This window comes from Rhincodon typus, chromosome 1 (assembly GCF_021869965.1).
Source record: "Rhincodon typus isolate 14 chromosome 1, sRhiTyp1.1, whole genome shotgun sequence".
In the NCBI taxonomy this organism is placed as follows: Eukaryota; Metazoa; Chordata; class Chondrichthyes; order Orectolobiformes; family Rhincodontidae; genus Rhincodon; species Rhincodon typus.
This window is the reverse complement of record NC_063332.1, coordinates 107,142,253-107,161,918: the sequence shown is the minus strand read 5'-3', so window position 1 is coordinate 107,161,918 and position 19,666 is coordinate 107,142,253. Positions and strand designations below refer to the sequence as shown.

General features: G+C 40.3%; 1 protein-coding gene across 3 annotated transcripts in view; it reads left to right on the top strand.

Moving 5' to 3' along the window:
• arhgap24 (Rho GTPase activating protein 24) overlaps positions 1 to 19,666 on the top strand; it is a 437,625-nt gene that overhangs the window by 363,333 nt on the left and 54,626 nt on the right. For all 3 annotated transcript variants that reach the window (XM_048598083.1, XM_048598093.1, XM_048598101.1), the window contains one exon: positions 17,445 to 17,652. In XM_048598083.1, coding sequence (XP_048454040.1) covers positions 17,445 to 17,652 — 208 coding nt within the window. The remainder of the gene's footprint in view (positions 1 to 17,444; positions 17,653 to 19,666) is intronic.

The following is a 19,666-nucleotide window of genomic DNA, read 5'->3' as shown; positions in this document are numbered from 1 at the left end:
CTTCTCAGCTGTAATGGAGGATTTTTGGGGGCAGGTTGAGGTTTGCACATGTAAAAGTACAGATGCCTTCAAATAGATGCAATTATCATTAGGAGGCGACTCAAAACACAAGTCATGGGCTTTAAACCTTTGAGCAAAATGTCAAAGACCTTCCGGATGTCATCCGTTAGGATTACAGTCACATATTTTGTTTTAAAATTACTGACTGTCTGAAGTAGACATGATATGATTCAGATATTTATTTTACATTGGTCTTTATTCCTTTGTACTGTGTTAGGCTGTCGTTAAACAATGTGTAGCTACTGTGTGAAGCTGTAACCAGTTAAATCTCCTTGAAGAGTTGATTGAGAAGTCTGTCAACACTCCATGTACAGCTTGTATATGCAGAATCGCTGCTGGTGTTGGTCTTGCTAGGTGATAGCACATTCACCTTTGAGTCCTAATATCATGAGTTCAAGTTCCATTCTAGGGACCTGAGCTCATATTTTGCCTGATGGTTTAGCCCATGACTGAGAAAATGCTGAATTGTTAGAGATACCGTCTTTCAAATGAGAAATTAAATTGAGGCCCCCTTCTCTCTGATGCCATAAAACATCCTATTGCACTATTTGAAAAAGAATTGTGGAATTACTGTCCTGTCTTGACCAATATTTATTCCTCAGCATCACCAAAGCTGATTACCTGGACACTTGTATGAATTATTATCTGGAGAAGGAGAAGAAAATTTCTATTTAAAAAAAATGACAAAATTGAGTTGTTTGGTAGGTCTGTTTTTATTTGGCAATCTCTACGTCATTAAGAGTATAATCATAGTACATCATTCTATTGCTACTTCATATTCTTTGTAAAATAAAGATGACTCTCCTCGTTCTATTACTTTCTCAACGGAAAGTCTAACAAAAGTATTTTTAAATAAAGACAGTGCTGTAGTGAACCCATTGGACAGAGGTGGTAGCCACATCCCAGCAAATTGCTGCTTAACCGCCAGTAATATTATCGTAATTTAAGACATGGGCCACAGGAACAGTGCAAATGCTAATAAAAATGAACAGATTTTCAATTTAATTGAGTCAGAAAAACAGATCTCTTTTTTTAAATAAATCACATACGGTATGTATTTTTTTTCATTAATCAGTCCAAAGCATCCAGAATGGAATGTAAAGGGGCCATTCAGAAGGGAACGATAACCTGCTGAAGATCTCGAGATGTACAATAGTTTGAATTGTTCCATCACCATTCCTGTTATGCACAGTAACATGCTTTGATATAATAGAGTGGTATTGACTGAATAAGTCATAGTATTCATTTCTTGCTGCCTTTGGGCACAATCTTTGCAGACTGGCTTGATTCCGGTTACCACAGTCTTTATTACCTTCTAATCTGTGCTGTACAAATCCCTCCTGGGTAATTATGCCAGCAGTCACTGAATATTAATTTCCGCTGTATACTACGTTTTATGCTGATTGTACAGTTGTGGCCTGTAACTGAATAGTAATAGAATGCTAATGCCAACAGAGTGGAAGGCATCAAGGTATTTGATAGCTCAGTCCTGACCAGTGCACATTTTTCTTATTAGGAATGTCTCCATTTTTGGCAATGCTCCCAAACGGAATTGAATTTCCATTAAAGGAACATTATCCTCATGACTTTTTAGTGTTATTTGGTTATAAACATATAGGAGCTCACCCCTTTGATCCTGATGTAAATGATTTACACTTTAGTGACCTTTGGCACTAACTTGACATAAGATTGCAAGGCCAAAGGGAACTCAACGCATTACAACGATTGGCTTTTCATGGTGGAGAGACCTGTCTGAAGTCCTTGCTAGAGATAGCAGCCCACGCTCAGCTCTCTCCTCCCACTTATCCAAAATGAAAGCCCAGGTGACCCTCAATTCAAAAGGAACCCAAAATTCCCGGAAGGTGATTACCCAGTTTTCAGGAATTGGAACAAGATTCAATCATGGACCAACGTTCCATCTTCTGTTGGTTGTGCATAGCTGCCTTGTTACACTCCATGGTCCTTTTGTGATTGGTTAGTGACTGTGTATGCACTCACCTTAAAGGAAACATTGCTGTGTGCAGCCTGATTGTTCCTTCTATGGCACATTCCTGAGTGCTGCCTGGCTCTGCATGTGCACAGTTCAGAGGGAACGTTGATGTGGATCCCTAGCCGAATGTGACCTTAACCCCATACACCTGCCTCTGCTCTGATTCACTGCTCAGAATACAGTTGCCTCTGCGTTGGAGAGTTCAAATGCAAACTGCATGATCATTTTACAGAGCAGTGCTACTCAGTCTTCAAGCGTGACCCAACTGTCTCTCACTTGTCATTTCACACTCACATTTCTGTCCTAGGCTAGCTGCAGTGCTCCAGTGAAACCCAAGAGCAAAAAATGAGAAGGCACGTATTCAGCACCCTTTGATGTTCAGTGGCATTCCCATTGCTAGAACACACATCATTCTCAATACCATCAGTCAGGGCCACAGTGCAACACTGTTCAGGCACTTGACCATAATCACCTGTCTGCATGAGCTGGTCACAGTCAGGGTTCTTGGGTACCAAACTTGGCTATCAGTTTCTTCACAGCGATTCTGCACTGTATCTGTCCTGTTTTGAGACTATGACATTGATAAATTGTTATGATCACTCTACCTTAATTAGTTTGTACAGTTTTGGATTACTTATTACTTTAGTTAGACCCTTGGCATGTGACTCCTACACCTATCATGTCATTCCACTCATTTAGTTTGTCTCCAGCACCATCTTAATTTTAAATTTTTGTAATTATCTCTCTGCCCCATTTAATCGGATTACAGGTCATCCCTTTGCTGGTTATTCAGCTGTTGACACTTTACTCAGACCGTCTGATATTCTTGATCACCTGCAGAGACCTATTGATCAGCCTGTCAACACTACACTCACACCATTTCTATGATCTTTTGATCTCTCTGCCCATAGATCCCTCTGCATATACATTCTGTGTCTGTGTTCTTCTCTCTCACTTCACATGACAAAGAGGCAACGCTCCAAAAGCTGGTGATTTCAAATAAACCTATTGGACTATAACCTGGTGTTGTCTGACTTCTGACCTTGTCCACACCAGTCCAACACCAGCACCTCCATATCATTTTGATTAATGTTCAGGTTATCCTGTGATCACAGTTACCACTTCCTGAAGGTGAGTGCCCTCGACCCTGGCAGCTGGCACAGCTCCTCTGGTGCATAGCTCTCATGTACCTGGTTTGTTTGAGGGTCCAGATTCTTACAAGGCTGGTTACTGGCGTAAAAAAAGATATCAGTTGTGACCTTGGCTCATGACACCATTGTGCAACCCTCCAACTGATGTGGAGCACCAGGATAATGTCACTCATGTTTCTACCAGGGCAGTGGTGGAGCAGACAATAGGGCTGTTGAAAATGTGGCTCCACTGCTCGACCTATCCTCGGCGGGTTGGGGGGGCTGGTGTCCATTAGAGTCTGGACACAGTGTGCTACATCATCCTGTTGGCCTATCCTCTGTTCAGTTAGAGCAGGCAGCAAAGGGACGTGCTGGTATGGAGGAACTGGGGGAATCGGGAGCAGTATTCCAAGAAGAAGGAATCAGGACACTGGGGAGGAGGAAGTTGTCATTCATGTAGGAACTCGGCTGAACCAGGGGACAGTGAAGGCCATGGTCAGACAGGAACTGAACGAAATCTGGTTCCAGTCAATGAGAGCTGAGTGCAGTACACCATCATGGACTGCAAAAAAAAATGTCATTGGTCATCATGCCACTTCTGAAGAAGGGTTGCTGAACCTGAAACTTTAACTCTGTTTTCCAGATCTGCTTCTGGTGCCAGCATCTGGTCTGCATTGTGGGTAAACTGCAGCCACTATTCATTTTGTTTGTGCCTGCTTTTGCTGGTCGTAAGTAAAAACTCATCTTTGGAATTATCTGTTTGTATTTGATGTTCCCCCAGTGAACAGGAACATGATATGGGTCCACTGCAGGTACTGAGGACACAATAGCAGTGTCTTAGAGAGGGTGCTTAGACAGGATGTCTCTAGGGACAGACAAACTGTGTGACCTGGTGGTTAAACTGTGACTATACTGAGAAAACTAGAGTGCAAGTGTCAGTATCACCAGCTGTGTGTGCAGTGCGAACTGTGGCTTTGTAGCTGCTGTGTGCCAATACGTCATCAGTGAGGAGTTACACATGTCAGGGTGGACAATAGCGTTTTAAAGATGGCATGGATTCTGCTCTTTCAACATGTATCTGATGAATAGTGGGTGTTGCAGGAATGGTAAATGATAGGATGGGGCTAGAATTGTGTGAGTGGAGTGCCTTAGGGATTGATGGATAGATAATGAGGCATGTCTGGTAAGATATGATGTGAGATCTCACTAGGCCTAATGGAGAGAAACTTTCCGAGAAACCCAACAAAACTAACACAGCTAAAAAAAAAGTAAGATTCAGCCTGTAGTGTTGTGGCTGCTTTCATCCAGGCAATTCCATCACAGTCTGAACTTGTGCCTTAATGATGGCAGACATGCTTTGGGGAATTATGCAACAGGCATTCTTCTCTTAACTTCAAACATTTCCTTGCGAATAAGAAATAAATAAATTATACCAGCTTAGCATTGGTTACAGTGCCGATTAATAACTGCTTTGATCAAACTCACACACAGACAGACGAATTTAATACATTGGCTTTGTTTGCACTAATGTTACAGTAAACTGCCGAGGCTTTTCTGTTAGCTTCAGCACGACTGACTGATCTGGAGCAAGGGTTACAATCCAGCATTTAAATTACTCTTGGCTACAAAATCTGAGTGAGTTGCCTGCTTTCCCTTTCAGTGATTCACCAATAGGCACTAGTAAAAGCAGCTGGCTCTGCCTATAAAAACGAGTTCTCAGAAGTTTTTCAGGGCTAGAAGCAAATAATAAAGTCATTTCAGGGATGATGCATGTAGTGACAGGAGAATGCTTGAGATGAGAGAACAAACAAATAGTCAGAAAACTGCAATTTACAAAACCAACCAATCCCAACATTAGGTTTTAGCAACTTAAGACCCTACAGCTTGAAAGAACATCATTCATCCCACCATTCCTGGCTCTTTAAAACCAGGTCCAACTCAGTCCCATAACCCTGCAAATTAACTATATTTGAATACACATCCAATTGTATTTTGAATGTTCCTCTGAAATCAATTTCCAGAACATTTCCAAGTAATATGTTGCATATCATAAAACCATGCTATATGACAAAATGGTCCAGATTTTTCACTCAGTCAGGATGACTTACAAATGGGATCAAGTCACGATTCCAGAATTCCCGACCCCATTCCTGAAGTTTATAATTTTCATTAGGGCCCTTTAAGTACACAGGATGGTTTGGGTTAAGAATCTGCTCCCTGAGCTAGCAGTGTCCAGGGACGGCCATGCCCTGCTCCTTCCCAATTTTCATGATATTGGGCAGCCTTACAAAGAGTCACTGTTCACAGCCCATCAGAGATCAAGAACAGTTGTCCAAAAAGGGAACATTTTGAGGGATAAGTGTCTTCGTACCCTGTGCAAGACTATGCCCTTCACCGTCTCCTCATGCCTCCCATGTCAAGCTATGCCTTTCCACCAATCTCCCATCCCTGCTGTTGTGCCATACTTGGCTATGATACTTTCATGCCCATTCATCCACTGTATGCTCTATAGAAGCCACAGACTTTATACTAACATCAGCATGAATAAGGTAAATATAAAAGGTCATTTTGTAATTACTTTGCACTTACTCCAAGCCAATAAACATGAAAAAGTGTCAATTATTCAGTTTCAAATATCAATCACAGGAATTGCAGCCATTTTAAAAATCTTGACCTTCAGTAAATAAGCATTGTCTTTGATTACTCCTTTCAATTGCACAGAGCTGTCCAGCAGCCACATTTTTTCTGGAATCAACTGCTTCAACAGACCAATAGATTTCTGGGCTTTTAGCTCAGAATGCATATTGGGACTTTCCAATCTCTTCTGTCAATTGCATAATCACCAGCGCATTGTGGGTTAATGGGCATTGAAGTAACATAGCCTGGTTTAGGGAGCATGAAAGGCCATGGGTGTTGGTTGGATGGGCATAGAGTGGCATGGGGGAGTTGATGAAGGGGCATGAGGTGGTATGAATGGGCAGGGAGACTGTTTAAGAATTGACAGAGTAAGGGCTAGAGGGTCTCACGTTTTTTTTCCCATGATAATGGAGCTAAAGTCTCAAAGTATCCCAAGGCAGGATGATTTAGTAGCCTGCCTCCACATTTCTGAGCCCCTGTGAATATCTCCAAACATTTTCAACATTAACTGGCCCAACCACAGCAAGCACCTACCTCCCTACAAGACAATCAAATCTCTTCTTCAACTTTCAATCTAGGAGGGTGTATTAAGGTAACTGATACAACCAGCCTCAAGGATGAAAACCCTCATCTTTCCTCTCGTTCTTTTGCATTGATTTTAAATCCATGGTCTCTTATTGCTGACCTATGTGCCAGAGGAAACAATTTCTCCCCAGTATACAGTACCTTATAACATTGAACGTCCCTCTTAGGTGTCCATTTACCTTTTTCTACTTCCTACTGAAGAAACTGAACCTAGCTCCTATAATCCCACCACGTAACTTCCACTCATCTGCTCCTGCATTGTAGGGAACCTCCTCTGTATCCTTTCTAGACACTGATATTCTTCCCACAATTGCACCCACAGTTTGTACAATACTCCAGCTGAGTACAAATCCGTGATTTGTAAACGTTTAGCATGACTTTGTTGTTTTTGTATTCAATACCCTTATTTGGAAGCTAAATATTCCATTCACCTTCTTAAGTAGTTTATCAACTAGTGTTGCTAACTTCAAAGATTTGTCAATTCACTCAGTTCTATCTGATTTTACATCCCACTCAAAATAGTATCATTTAGATTATTTTGCCTCTCCATCATCTTCCTCTTAAAATGCAATATTTCATGCATATCAACATTACATTCCGTGTACATTGTGCCTGTCTATCTCACCAGACTGTGTTGATATCTTTCTGAAGTCTGCAACTCTCCTGCTCACCCTCTGCTATGTTGCCAAGGTTCATGTAGAATGCAAATTTCTTAGTTGAATTTCACAGTGTTTCCAAATCTAGTCATTTATTATTATAACCAGGAAATCAATGATCCTAATACTAATCTTGGGGTGCTGCTCTTTCCAGTCAGAAAAGCATCCATTCACCAGGACCCTCTGCCTCCCAGTTCTTATCCATTTTGTGCTCGAGTTAACTTCATCCTGTTAACCCCACTTATACAAGGGGTTGCTGATTTATAAATGTCCGACTTATGAATGCTTGTTCTTATGAATGAGATCCCATAAGGGGTGTATTCATGTTAATTTCAAAGATCTGACACATGACCATTCCCCCATACTTAACAAATAGCTATTTTGTATTGACCTATATTGTGTTCCAACTTGTGTACAAATTGACTTGTGAACATACTCAAGAACAGAACCCATTCACAACCCAGGGACTGCCTGTATTCGAAATACATTATAAAAATGCATTATGAAACAGTACAGAATGTCTTTTTAATGTTGTGAATTCAATCAGCTTTGTCAGATATGTCATTATGTCTGTGCTGTCTGTCCCTCATTCTCATAGATTCGTAGATGTTTATAGTACAGAATGACCTCCTTAATCCATGGATGAAATAATTTTATTCTGGAAAATGAGGCCGCTTTTGGAATGCTGCGTACAATTCTGGTCACCCTTCCATAGGACAGATGTTGTTAAACTTGAGAGGGTGCAGAAAAGATTTACAAGGATGTAAATGTAGCTGGGACTGGAGGGTTTGAGCTACAGGGTGGAACTGAATAGGCTGGGGCTTTTTTCCCTAGCGGCTGAGGGAGTGACCTTTATAGAGGTTGATAAAATAGTGAGGGGCATGGATACGTGAATAGCTAGTGTGAGGAAGTCCAAAATTAGAGGACATAGGTTTAAGGCGAGAGGAGAAAGATTTAAAAAAGACCTGAGGGGTAACACCTTCACACAGAGGATAGTGCGTGTACGGAACGAGCTGCCAGAGCAAGTGGCAGAGGCTTGTGTAATTCCACATTTAAAAGGCGCCTAGATCGGTATATCAATAGAAAGGGTTCGGAGGGATATGGGTCAAATGCTGGCAAATGGGACTAGATCAGTTTAGGATGTCTGGTTGGCGTAGATGAGTTGGACCGAAGGGTCTGTTTCCATGCTGTCTTATTCTATGACTCCATGATGTCTGTTAAATTTCTCACTGCCAATAGATTGACTGGCCTCTAGTGGCCAGGTACATTCCCCACCTCCATTTGCAAACCACCAATCTCCTGGTACCACTTTCATATTCAAAAATGATTGAAAAACTATGGTCAGAAATCCTTCTAACTACACCGTAGATTCTCTTTGTAACTTTGATTAAATCCTGTCTGGACTAGATGACTTGGTAATTCTGAGTGCCCCCTACTCCTTTTAGTTTTATCATGTACTGTCTCTATCTCTCTTTCATCATCTTAGTTCATGAAAACAGATATAGGATACACATTTAGTACCTCAGCATGCACAATAACATTTCATTTTGTTGCTATTCAGTCCTGCCATTTTTTAAAAATATTCTTTCACAATTTGATAAAGAGACGGCAAAAATCATGGGTCAGTCTAATTTTGATATAAACTGAAAAAGTCAGATTGGTAGTGGTAGCCTGGAGGTAGAGTTTATTAAATACTCTCTCTCTCTCGAGTTGCTTGAAACAGTACACTCTGGAACTGACCAGATAGAGGGCTGTACTAAATTTAATATTGCATAATGTGACAGGATGAATTAATGACCTCAGGGTAAAGGCAACATGAGGTAACAGTGAGCACAATATGATTAAGTTTGGCGTTCAGTTTGAAAGGGAGAAGAGTGGGTCTAAGCTCAGTATTTTAAATTTAAATATGGGAAGCTATGTGGGCGTGAAGGCTGAGCTAGGTGAATTGAACTGGGATACTAGGCTATCAGATCAATAGAGAAGCTGCGGTAGACATTTAGGGGATATTTAAGAATAATCAGGATACTACACCCTACTAAACAGGAAGATGCTCAGGGAAGGACCTAACATCTATGGTTAACTAAAAATGTTAAGCAAAGTGTCGACTTAAGGAAGAAATGTATCATTGTGCAAAGACGAGTGCAGGTCAGGTGATTGGACAGAATATCAAGAATGGCAGAAAATGACAAAAAGATTAATTAGGCGAATGAAATTAGAGGATGAGAAGAAGCTAACCAGAAATGTAAAAATAGATATAAAGAGTTTCTACAGGTATTTATAAAGGAAAAGAGTAAATAAAAGTGAATGTTTATTCTCAAGATCATGTCTTTGGTGAGGTAGTAGTAGATAATGAGGAAATAGCAGATGAAGTGAATAACTCTTTACATCCTACTTTCACAGTAGAGGATACAAAAAACCATTCCAGTAACAGATAGAAATCAGAAAGTGAAAGGGAGGGGGAATTTAGATGAAATTGCGATCACTGTAGAAGTGGTACTAAGCAAACCAATGGAGTTGCAGTCTGATACGTGGTCAGTCCTGGTGGACTTCGACCCAGGGTCTTATAAGATCATTGAAAAGGTTATAGCTTAGCACTTAGACAAATCCAAAGATTTTGGGAGGAGTCAGTGTGCTCCTGTGAAAGGGAACTTTATGTTTATATTGGACTTCTTTGAAGGAGTAACACATATTGTAGATAAAGAGGAACCTGTAGCTGCTTTATACTCTGTACTGGTATCTCCAGAAAGTTTTTCACAAAATGCCACATAAAAGGCTATTGCACATAATAGGAGTTCATGATGTAAGACATAATATTTTAGCAAGGATAGAGGATTGGCTTGCTTTTTTATTCACTCATGGGATGTGGACATTGCTGGTTGGCCAGCATTTATTGCCCATCTCTAGTTGCCCTTGAGAAGGTGGTGGTGAGCTGCCTTCTTGAACCGCTGCAGTACTCCTGCTGTAGGTTGACCCACAATGCCCTTAGGGAGGGAATTCCAGGATATTGACCCAGCGACAGAGAAGGAACCACAATATATTTTCAAGTCAGAATGATGACTGGCTTGGAGTGGAACTTGCAGATGGTGGTGTTCCTATATATCTGTGGCCTTAGCCTTCCAGATGGAAGTGGTCATGGGTTTGGAAGGTGCTGTCTAAGGATCTTTGGTGAATTTTTGCAGTGCATCTCATAGATGGTACACACTGCTTCTACTGGCTGGCAGTAAACAGAGAGTTTGTATCAATAGGCCATTTTCTGATTGACAGAATGTGATGAGTGGAGTCCAAAGGGGTCCAAGCTGGGGCCTCACTGTGTTAAAATTTATGTCAATGATTTAGATGAGACATGAAAGCCAAATCTGCAAATTACACTAAATTTGGGAGAAAAGTATGTTGTGACGAGAACGTAACAAGGATGCAGCTCAAAAAGTGAGGTTGAGTGGGTGGGCAAAATCTCGTAGAAGGTGCATAATTTGGAAAAATTTGAAGTTGTTCATTTTATCAGGAAGAATAAGAAAAAGTAGAGTATTACTCACACAGAGAACAAGCTGTAAAGGGATCTTGGTTTACAAAATGTTAACATGCACATGCAGCAAGTAATTAAAAAGTCTAATAGGACACTGTCCTTTACTATGAGAGGAATTGAAGGCAAAAGCATAGATGTTACACTTCAGTTCTGCAGGGCATTAGTAAGACTATGTCTCACATGCCGTGTGCAGTTTTGATCTTCTTATTTAAGAAAAGATGTAAAATTATTGGAGTTGATCCAAAGATTTACCGGATTAATACCGGGAATGATTGGGTTATCGTAAGAGGAAAGGTTGGACAGATTGAGTTATTTTCCACTGGATTTAGAAGAGTGAGGAGTGACTTAATTGAAGTATATAAGATCTTGAATGTCTTGATAATGAAGCATATTGTTGATAAATATGAAGTTATTCACTTTGGTAGCGAAACAGCAAGGCAGTTTATTATCTGAATGGCAATAGATTGAGAAAGGGGGAGATGTATCGAGACACAGGTATCCTTGTATACCATTCATATGTAGATGGAGCAGGCAGTGAAAAAGGCAGATAGTACAATAAAACAAAGAACTGCGGATGTTGGAGATCTGAAACAAAAACAGAAATTGCTTGGGAAGCTCAGCAAGTCTGGCAGCACCTGTGGAGACAGTGTTAACATTTTGAGTCCAGTGACCCTTCTTCAGAATTGCAAATGGTACAATGGCCTTCATAGTGAGAGGATTTGAGTACAGGAGCAGGGATGTCTTGCTGCAATTTGTATAGGTCCTTGGTGAGATGGCATCTGGAGTGATGTGGGCCGTTTTGGTCTCCTTGTCTGAGGAAGGCTGTTTTAGCTGTGGAAAGAGTGCAACAAAGGTTTACTAGAATGATTCATGGGATGGCAGGACTGTTGTCTGGAGAGAGTCCGGGTCGGTTAGGATTATATTCACTGAAATTTAGGAGAACAATGAGGGATATATTAGAAACCTATAAAATTCTAACAGAACTAGACAGGCTAAATGCAAGAAGGATGCTCCCAATGACCAGGGAATCTAGAACCAGGGGCCACAGTCTAAATATATGGGGCAGACATTTAGGAGTGAAATAGGGAGAATTTTTTTCACCCAGAGAATGGTGGATTTGCTTAATTATCTGCTACAGAAGGTGGTTGAAATCAAAATATTGAATGTTTTCAAGAAGAAGTTAGATATAGTTCTTCAAGCTTCACTGTCAAAGGGTATGGGAGAAAGTGGGAACAAGGCACAGAGTTGGATGATCAGCCATGATTATATTGATGGTGGAGCAGGTTCGAAGGTCTGAATGGCCTACTCCTTCTATTTTCTCTGTGTTTGACAAGGTAGATGTGGAAAACATGTTTCCTCTTGTGGGTGAATCCAGAATGAGGAGGCATTGTTTCATAACTCAGGGTCGCTCTTTTAGGTCAGAGATGAAGAGAAATGTTCTCTCAAAGGCTTGCATGACTGTGGAATCCTGACTCAGAAATGTTGTAAGCAAGCTCATTTGAATATCTTTAAAGCAAAGATAGATTTTAGTTGGGCAAGGGAGTAGAAGGTTATCGGAGGTATATAGGAATTCTAAAAGCAAACAAGTCAGCCATGATTTTACTGAATAATGGAGTAAGTTTAAGGGATTGAATAGCCTGCTTCTAATTTTCATGTTCATATTAACTGCTAATTTTTGGTCATACTCTTTCTCAGTCTGTCTTGTATCCTTTTAAAACATTGCCATCCATAGAAGAAGACCACCATCATGGTGGTCTTTTAGAGAGGGAGGCCTGTTGCACAGTAGGCCAATACTGTCTTAAAGGAACATTCTCTGGTTTCAGTGACCAGGAAAGTGCATATAATTGAGGGTATGGCCCCACTGCAAACTTTTGCCCACCTTCACAACCGTCACCGTTGAAGGATTTTGTAGAATGTATTGAATGGCAGTTCTTTTACACCTTGTCACTGGGTGCTATAAAATGGAGTTTAACAGGATTTGGGGCAGCATGGTGGCTCAGTGGTTAGCACTGCTGCCTCTCAGTGCCAGGGACCCGGGTTCGGTTCTACCCTCTGGCGATTGTCTGTGTGGAATTTGCACGTTCTCCCTGTGTCTGCATGGGTTTCCTCCCACAGTCCAAAGATGTGCAGGCTAGGTGGATTGGCCATGCTAAATTGCCCGTAGTGTTCAGGGATGTGTAGATTAGGTGGATCAAGGGATGGGTCTGGGTGGGATGCTGTGAGGGTCGGTGTGGAATTGCTGGGCCGAAGAGCCTGTTTCCACACTGTGGAGATTCTATGATAGGATTCAGAAAGATGTAACGGCACCAGCCTGTACCTCATCCCACCCCAAGCATCCTGATGCTGCAGCCTATGATTGCTTACTCATTAGCAGAAGACTTATGCATTTTGCATGAATCTGTGTTAATTCAAGACGTATTGTAAGTAAGATTGATGAATGGTAAGTGCAAATTGCCTCATAGGATGATGAAATAATGACTGTAATAGAGATCTGACTTTAAATATAACCAGTAATTGGATTTAAACATTCCAGACTGCAGCACATTCAGAAAGGGGTAGTAATAATCTGTCCAAGGGAGGGTCGATAGTTAAAGGCTTTGTTTCTTTCCTTCATCTAATTCTTGTTCTTTCTCCACATTCTTTGTCCTGTTGGTATTTGTCTTTTTGCTGTTTGTCCCTCCTAGCTTTCTCTGCAGCTCATCTCTGCTCTCTACAACTAGATGTGGTGGCCCATTCTTTCCGAATTAATGCCAGCCCTGCCCTGCCTCATTGGTCCTGAGACCTGTTCATGAGTTACCCAATGAAACGGATAAAATGTCAGAGACCTCAAACATAAGTTCATTTTTATCTCTATACATACACTGCCAAACTTGCTAGATTCTTCCAGCATTTTGTTTTTAATTTAGATTACTAACATCCATTGTATTTTGCTTTTGTATTAGTGATTATGCTTTTCAAAGCAACAAAGCAGGCAATATGCTGTTCAGGGCAAAAGTCAGTTGTAGAAACAACTGTTTACCCCTCTGGCTATCAAACCCCTGGTAACAAAGGGGAGGTGATGGTCTAGTAGTATTATCACTGGACTGTTAATCTAGAGACCCAGGTAATTTTCTGGGGACCTGGGTTCAAATCCTGCCACAGCAGATCATGGAATTTGCACTCAATAAAGAATCTGGAATTAAGAGTCTAATGATGACTATGAATCCATTGCCGATTGTTGGGAAAAACTCATCTGGTTCAATAATGTCCTTCAGGGAAGGAAACTGCTATCTTTACCTGGTCTGGCCTACATGTGACTCCGGACCCACAGCAAAGTGGTTGACTCTTAATAATTAGGGTTGCACAATAAATACTGCCCTGTCTGGTGATGCCCACATCCTATGAATGAATGAAGATAAAACAGCCACGTTGCTACACCTTGTACTTCTGTGTGCAGCTGAATTTTGCGTAGTGTGGATTTGTTTCTGACTTCCTAACCCTGCTCCTGTGCCATCGAGATGTTATTACCCTTCCTGATATTCAACTCTGAGTAGTGATTTGTGAGTGTCACACTCATAGGGATTCCTGCCTGTTTGACTGGACCTCCTAAACTCCATGGAAAATGCCCACACTCTGTCAAACCCTCTGCCGCTGCAGCGTAACCACCTCCTGAAACATGTTTGTCAGGAAACGCTCCTGTCTGCACTTTAGTTTTGCCAGCTGTCCATGAAGCTCAGAGACCCTCAGCTTGAGCAGTTAGCTGCTGACCCTGCACAAAGTGTGAGCCACAGGTATTATGTTTGTTAATAGTTATTTCACTGTTTGTTTAGCTTTTAGGCTATTTAACTATTTAGCTAACATTAAAACATAGACCCTAACCATAAAATCACACTCCTAGCACAAAGCAAATAAATCAATGAAAATTCCAACCAATAAACTAAATTCTTGACTTAACAATGCCAACTGATTATTTACCCTTAATTTTATCTCGAATTGCTCGGACTCCCTTGATTAGCTGGTGACTACCACACTTTAATAACACTGGTGTATTTCAAGCAACAATGGTTGATATCTGCCACATAAACCAGATTGCCTTTGGGCATCAGTTTACGAGGCCACACTTTGCAGGAAAGCCTGAGAATTTGTCAAATTTGGCGTCACAGTAAGGCAGCAGGAGATAGAATCATATAGAGTGTGAAGAATCTCCTTTGTGCTGCCTGCAAGACAGTGATACTTTAGGATTCATCCTGCAGAATAAGGATTATTCATGTTGTCAACTGGATTTGTGGCAATCACTCCTCCAATGGGTAAACTAATGAGTTTACCCATGAAAATTTTGTGCAAATTCCTCTCCAGACATTTGCACCTATGGGTACAGTCATGACACAAATCAACACAAGGAACTTCACTCACACTCTCTTACAAAGCTATCATTATGCCTACCCCTTAACATTCCTGCTGATTTTAAGACCTAGGATGTGCTCAGTCTTCCTGTTCTGTTCAGCACCCCCAATAGGGTCCAATGTGTGTAACTGATGCCCATCCACTGGAAGATTATGGACTCAGGCAACGTTCTCTTCTGGTACTTTGTTAAAGTTCTCATCAAAATGAATCCATCCAGGAAAATCTAAGTTTATTAAGCAAGTTATGTGCTGCATCTCTTGTTACCTGAACATTGTTATATTATACAGTGCTGGTGTTGTTGTTTATTTGATATGAAATGAATGGAATACTTACGATGATGATGTGCCATTAATGTGGGGATTAAATATTTTCACAGCTAACTTCTACAGGGTCTAGATTCCTGTATTTTCTTCCACTGAATTAATAGTGGGACCCTGGAGTGTCTCGACTAAAATACTATTTTTAAAGCTTGCTGAAGGTCCTCAATAGCACAAACTTGAAGGAAATGAAAGGAACAGAAAGCAGTTGGGGTTAGACTAGCCTCTGAGATGATAAGGCTGGCAGAGAGGAATTTTCTAGATTACTTTCTCATATTGGCCTGAATTTCTCAGCTGTTTCCTGGGTGCATCGCTGAGCTGAGTGATGGCTTTCTGGTGGCCTGTCTATATATTGTGATATACAAGGCATTGTAGTGAAATCTGCTGAGTTAATCAGAGGATCTTCTATAAATTTTGCTCATGAAAAGAAAAAGGTGTTAACTCTTCAATTCATTACTGGACACATGTATCTCTGAACTAAATTCATCTTCTGTTTAGTTACTGTAACTGGTACTGAATACTGTGAGCAGACAGTGATTTAAAATATTACACCAACTCAAAATGGCAAAAAGATCACGATAAGCTGGTGCCTCAAGTAAATAAGTGATGCCTGGGAGAATTAAATTACATATTGATCCTCCATTTAGCATCAGTCCACCTATTTTTACTTCCAACCAGTGAGTACAAGCTAATGCCCCTTACCGTCCCAGAGAAGCTAAGAAAATCCGATCCTGACTCTAAAAATTACAACCGACGCTGCTCTACTTAACATACACAGAATGCCAGCTCCAGTTAATGGCTATGCCTCTCTATTAATCATTTACCTCAACATGATTATATTATTGTTTGCTGGCTGGGAGCTCCGGGAGTGGGGGAGGCCTTACACTGGCCACTTAATGTCAGTCCAGAGGAATAAGGTAATGAAGGAGAAAGAAACGATTGTTTTCATGCATGTTTGCCTACAAGATTCCCTGATTAGATTCTATTGATATAAAAGGTCTGTGCTTTGACTAATAACAGCAGATCAGGAAGACTGCAGGACCAACATAAAAGAAAAGGAGGCAGTCAGGAGATGTAAAGTGAGTGCACTCTCTCGCTCTCCCAAGGGTTAGTGGATTGGCACTGCCCACGCATGCCAAAGAGATCATTAATTGCCTGCTGGAAAGCTACCACATGTGACTGCAGCTGCAAGTCAAGTGAAAGTCAGTTCTCCTTTTGACCGAATATTTTCTGCCTCAGTTTCACTGCTGGAGGCAGGAAGTAACACTGATAGACTGCAGACCTGGAGCTGTGTCTCACAGAGGGCTTTTAAGTCGTCCCTCACAGAGATGTCTGTCACCACAGTGAGCATACTGGGATTTTTGAGCTTTTCTTTGATGGCTAACTGCTTGTGAAATATTACTTTGTAAAAATATTTCTTTGTGTCTTTGGAGCTTAATAATAATCCCAGTGACCAGTCTATTCTGAAGAATAGCCCATATGGACAACGTATTCTGCACTGACTAATTTCAATACTTTGGAATGCCTGAGAATAAGAACATCATATTCTGCACAACTAGTGCTTTGACATATCCAACTTTTCTCCCCAAAACTACCTACAGAAAAATTAAGAGATGTTTTAGCTTCAGAAAAGGTAAGTTTTGTTGGAATATGTGTCGCATTTTGGATGATATCAGCATCTATTTCAAAAAGCTGTGAGAGCTGCCAGTGTATATTTTTACATATTTCATCAGCTGGAATCGAATCCTTTTGCTTGTCCAAACACCTTCACAGTGCATGAAAAGGTATTTCGTCAGTTGTTAAGTGTTGCTTCTGTCGTGTAGTACTGAGAGCTTTACAAGATCAAAAGAAGCCATTAATTACTGAAGAGTTTGTTGTGATTGGAAATAAACAATCCATCACAGATTGTCAGTCCTTCTATGTCAGACTATGTTGGTGTTTAATGTGCCACAGTCCACGCACGCATAATGACAACACATTTAAAGGTCAGAAATGTGAAGTAGCTGTTAGCTTTGATGGTCTTGTGCTTGATCATTAAAGGGGTGATTTAACTATTGTGAATTTTCTACAAAGAGATTTTTTCTATTTCTACTTAGGCATAAGTTTCATCTGGAAATGTTTGCTATTGGGTAAGCTGTTGGCCTTGTGTTTGCAATTGGGCAGGTATCTTTGGCCAACGACTTGAAGACACTGTACGATATGAGCGCAGGTACGGGACACACCTGGCACCGACACTTGTGGAGCAGTGTGCAGACTTCATTCGTCAGAGAGGACTGAAAGAAGAGGGTCTGTTCCGCTTACCTGGTCAGGCGAATCTAGTAAAAGAGTTACAAGAGGCCTTCGACTGCGGTGAGAAGCCACTGTTTGACAGGTAAGGCTCATGACATTCCCTTTGTATGCGCGGTGCTCAGTGTTTCTTTGGACTGTTCTTCAGAGATATGTGGATTTGTCAATGTCTGGTTGAATAGTTATAAACTACTTCTTATATTGCATACCTTTGAATCAGTTTTCCCACATGAAGGAAAAAAAACTTGCATTTAAATTTATCTTTCATGACTAACAGATGTTTCAACACAATTTGCAGCCAAATAGTGTGGTCATCGTTATAATTTAGGAAACAGGCCATCCAATTTGCTCACTGCAAACTGTCATTAACAGTAATACGATAATGACCAGTGATCTGTTTCTATCATGCTGTTTGAGGCCAGTGATTTCAGCAGGGCCCCGGGGATAATTCCCATGTTTTTATTGAAACAGTGTCATGGCATCTTTTAGATCCATCTGAAAGGGTTTTTGGATTTTTAATGTAAAATCTGAAAATCAACAGCTCTCACGGTGCAGGAATTCCTCAGCTCTGTACTAGATTTTTAGCTGTAATTTTTATGTTAAAGTCCTAGATTTTTTTATATAGACCCAGAATATCCAACTCAAAAGCAGGAGCACTCTCAACTGAGCCACAGCTAATCCATTGAATGACTATACATTGTCATTGGAGACTCTGAATTTAGCTCTAACTATATTATGGACTTAAGAGCAAAATCTTAATCTCAATTTGCATTGTTATTTATCAGTACATGAGACCATTACAGACTTTGAATCAAACGTTTGACTTTTCGTTGCATTTCTTTGAATATTGTACAACTGATACATTTTATAAATTAGTGGTTACCATTATGAATTGAGAATAACGGATTCTTTACAAGCTTACAAACTGAATAATTTGTAAGCAAAGTGATTGAGGGATATAAGAAATATAGCATTCTTTGAAATTTGGTCCAATATATTGCTGTGTTCTTTTCCAGTTCTGCATGCTACAGTCTTGCTAAATAGCTTTTTTCATAAACACGGCCTGAATGACTAATATATATGAGTACTTGAAAAGCATTTCTAAACCCATAACTGTTGTGTTGAAGCAGACCTCTCTTGTCATAGCTGTTGAGGAGATTTTAAATGAGAAGATGATGTTGATTTTCCATTGGGTTCAATATGAATGCTCTCAGAGCTATTAAAAATGTCAACTATCCTGCCAAGCATTCAATTGTTTTCCATTTAAGTATTGTGTTAATTTCTATCCTCATTAAAACATCTAATGTAGTGAACAATGAAAAGGATTTCAGGTTAATTTGATGAGCAGGCAGGATATGACGAAATCCATTCAAGAATATAAGTTCAGCTCTGACTCATCTAGTTATCTTACTGTTAATCATTCACAAGCCATCTTCTTCCAATTGCAAATTACTTTTTAATGTGCAATTAAATACTGCAAAGAATTAGCCCACATATTTCCAAAAAAAAAATTACAGCTCTTCAGATCCCAAATGCAGAGACAAGATTATTACTTTTGGTACTGCCTTAGCATAAATAATATGAATAAATATTACCACCCATTTGGAAAAGTGAGGAAAACTATATTGTCCAAGTTTGAAAAAGCTGGAACAAAAGCTTTAAGGCTCAAGAGCAGCTAGAGAATATATGAGGCAATTTAATCAAATGTGGGAGGCAGTTAAGAGAAAGGAAATGAGGGATGGTCTTTAGAAGCAGTCAATGCAAATACATGCAAGATTTTGGCAGGAGATGAGAAAATTGTTGGAGCTCAGGACAAGATGGTTGACAAAATCAGATACACAATTCAATGAAGATGAAAATAAATCACACAATAGAAAATGGCAATTTAATAAGTCAGTTAATAATATACTCAGCTGGAAGAAATTACAAGGGGGAATATCTTGAATGTGATTAATTGTACATAAATCATATTGTGATGAAATAGAAACCACTCAGAAACTGAGATATTAATTCAAAAAAGAACTTTCAGTAGACTTTGAGATAGTAGGAACTGCAGATGCTGGAGAATCCGAGACAACAAGGTGCAGGGCTGGATGAAC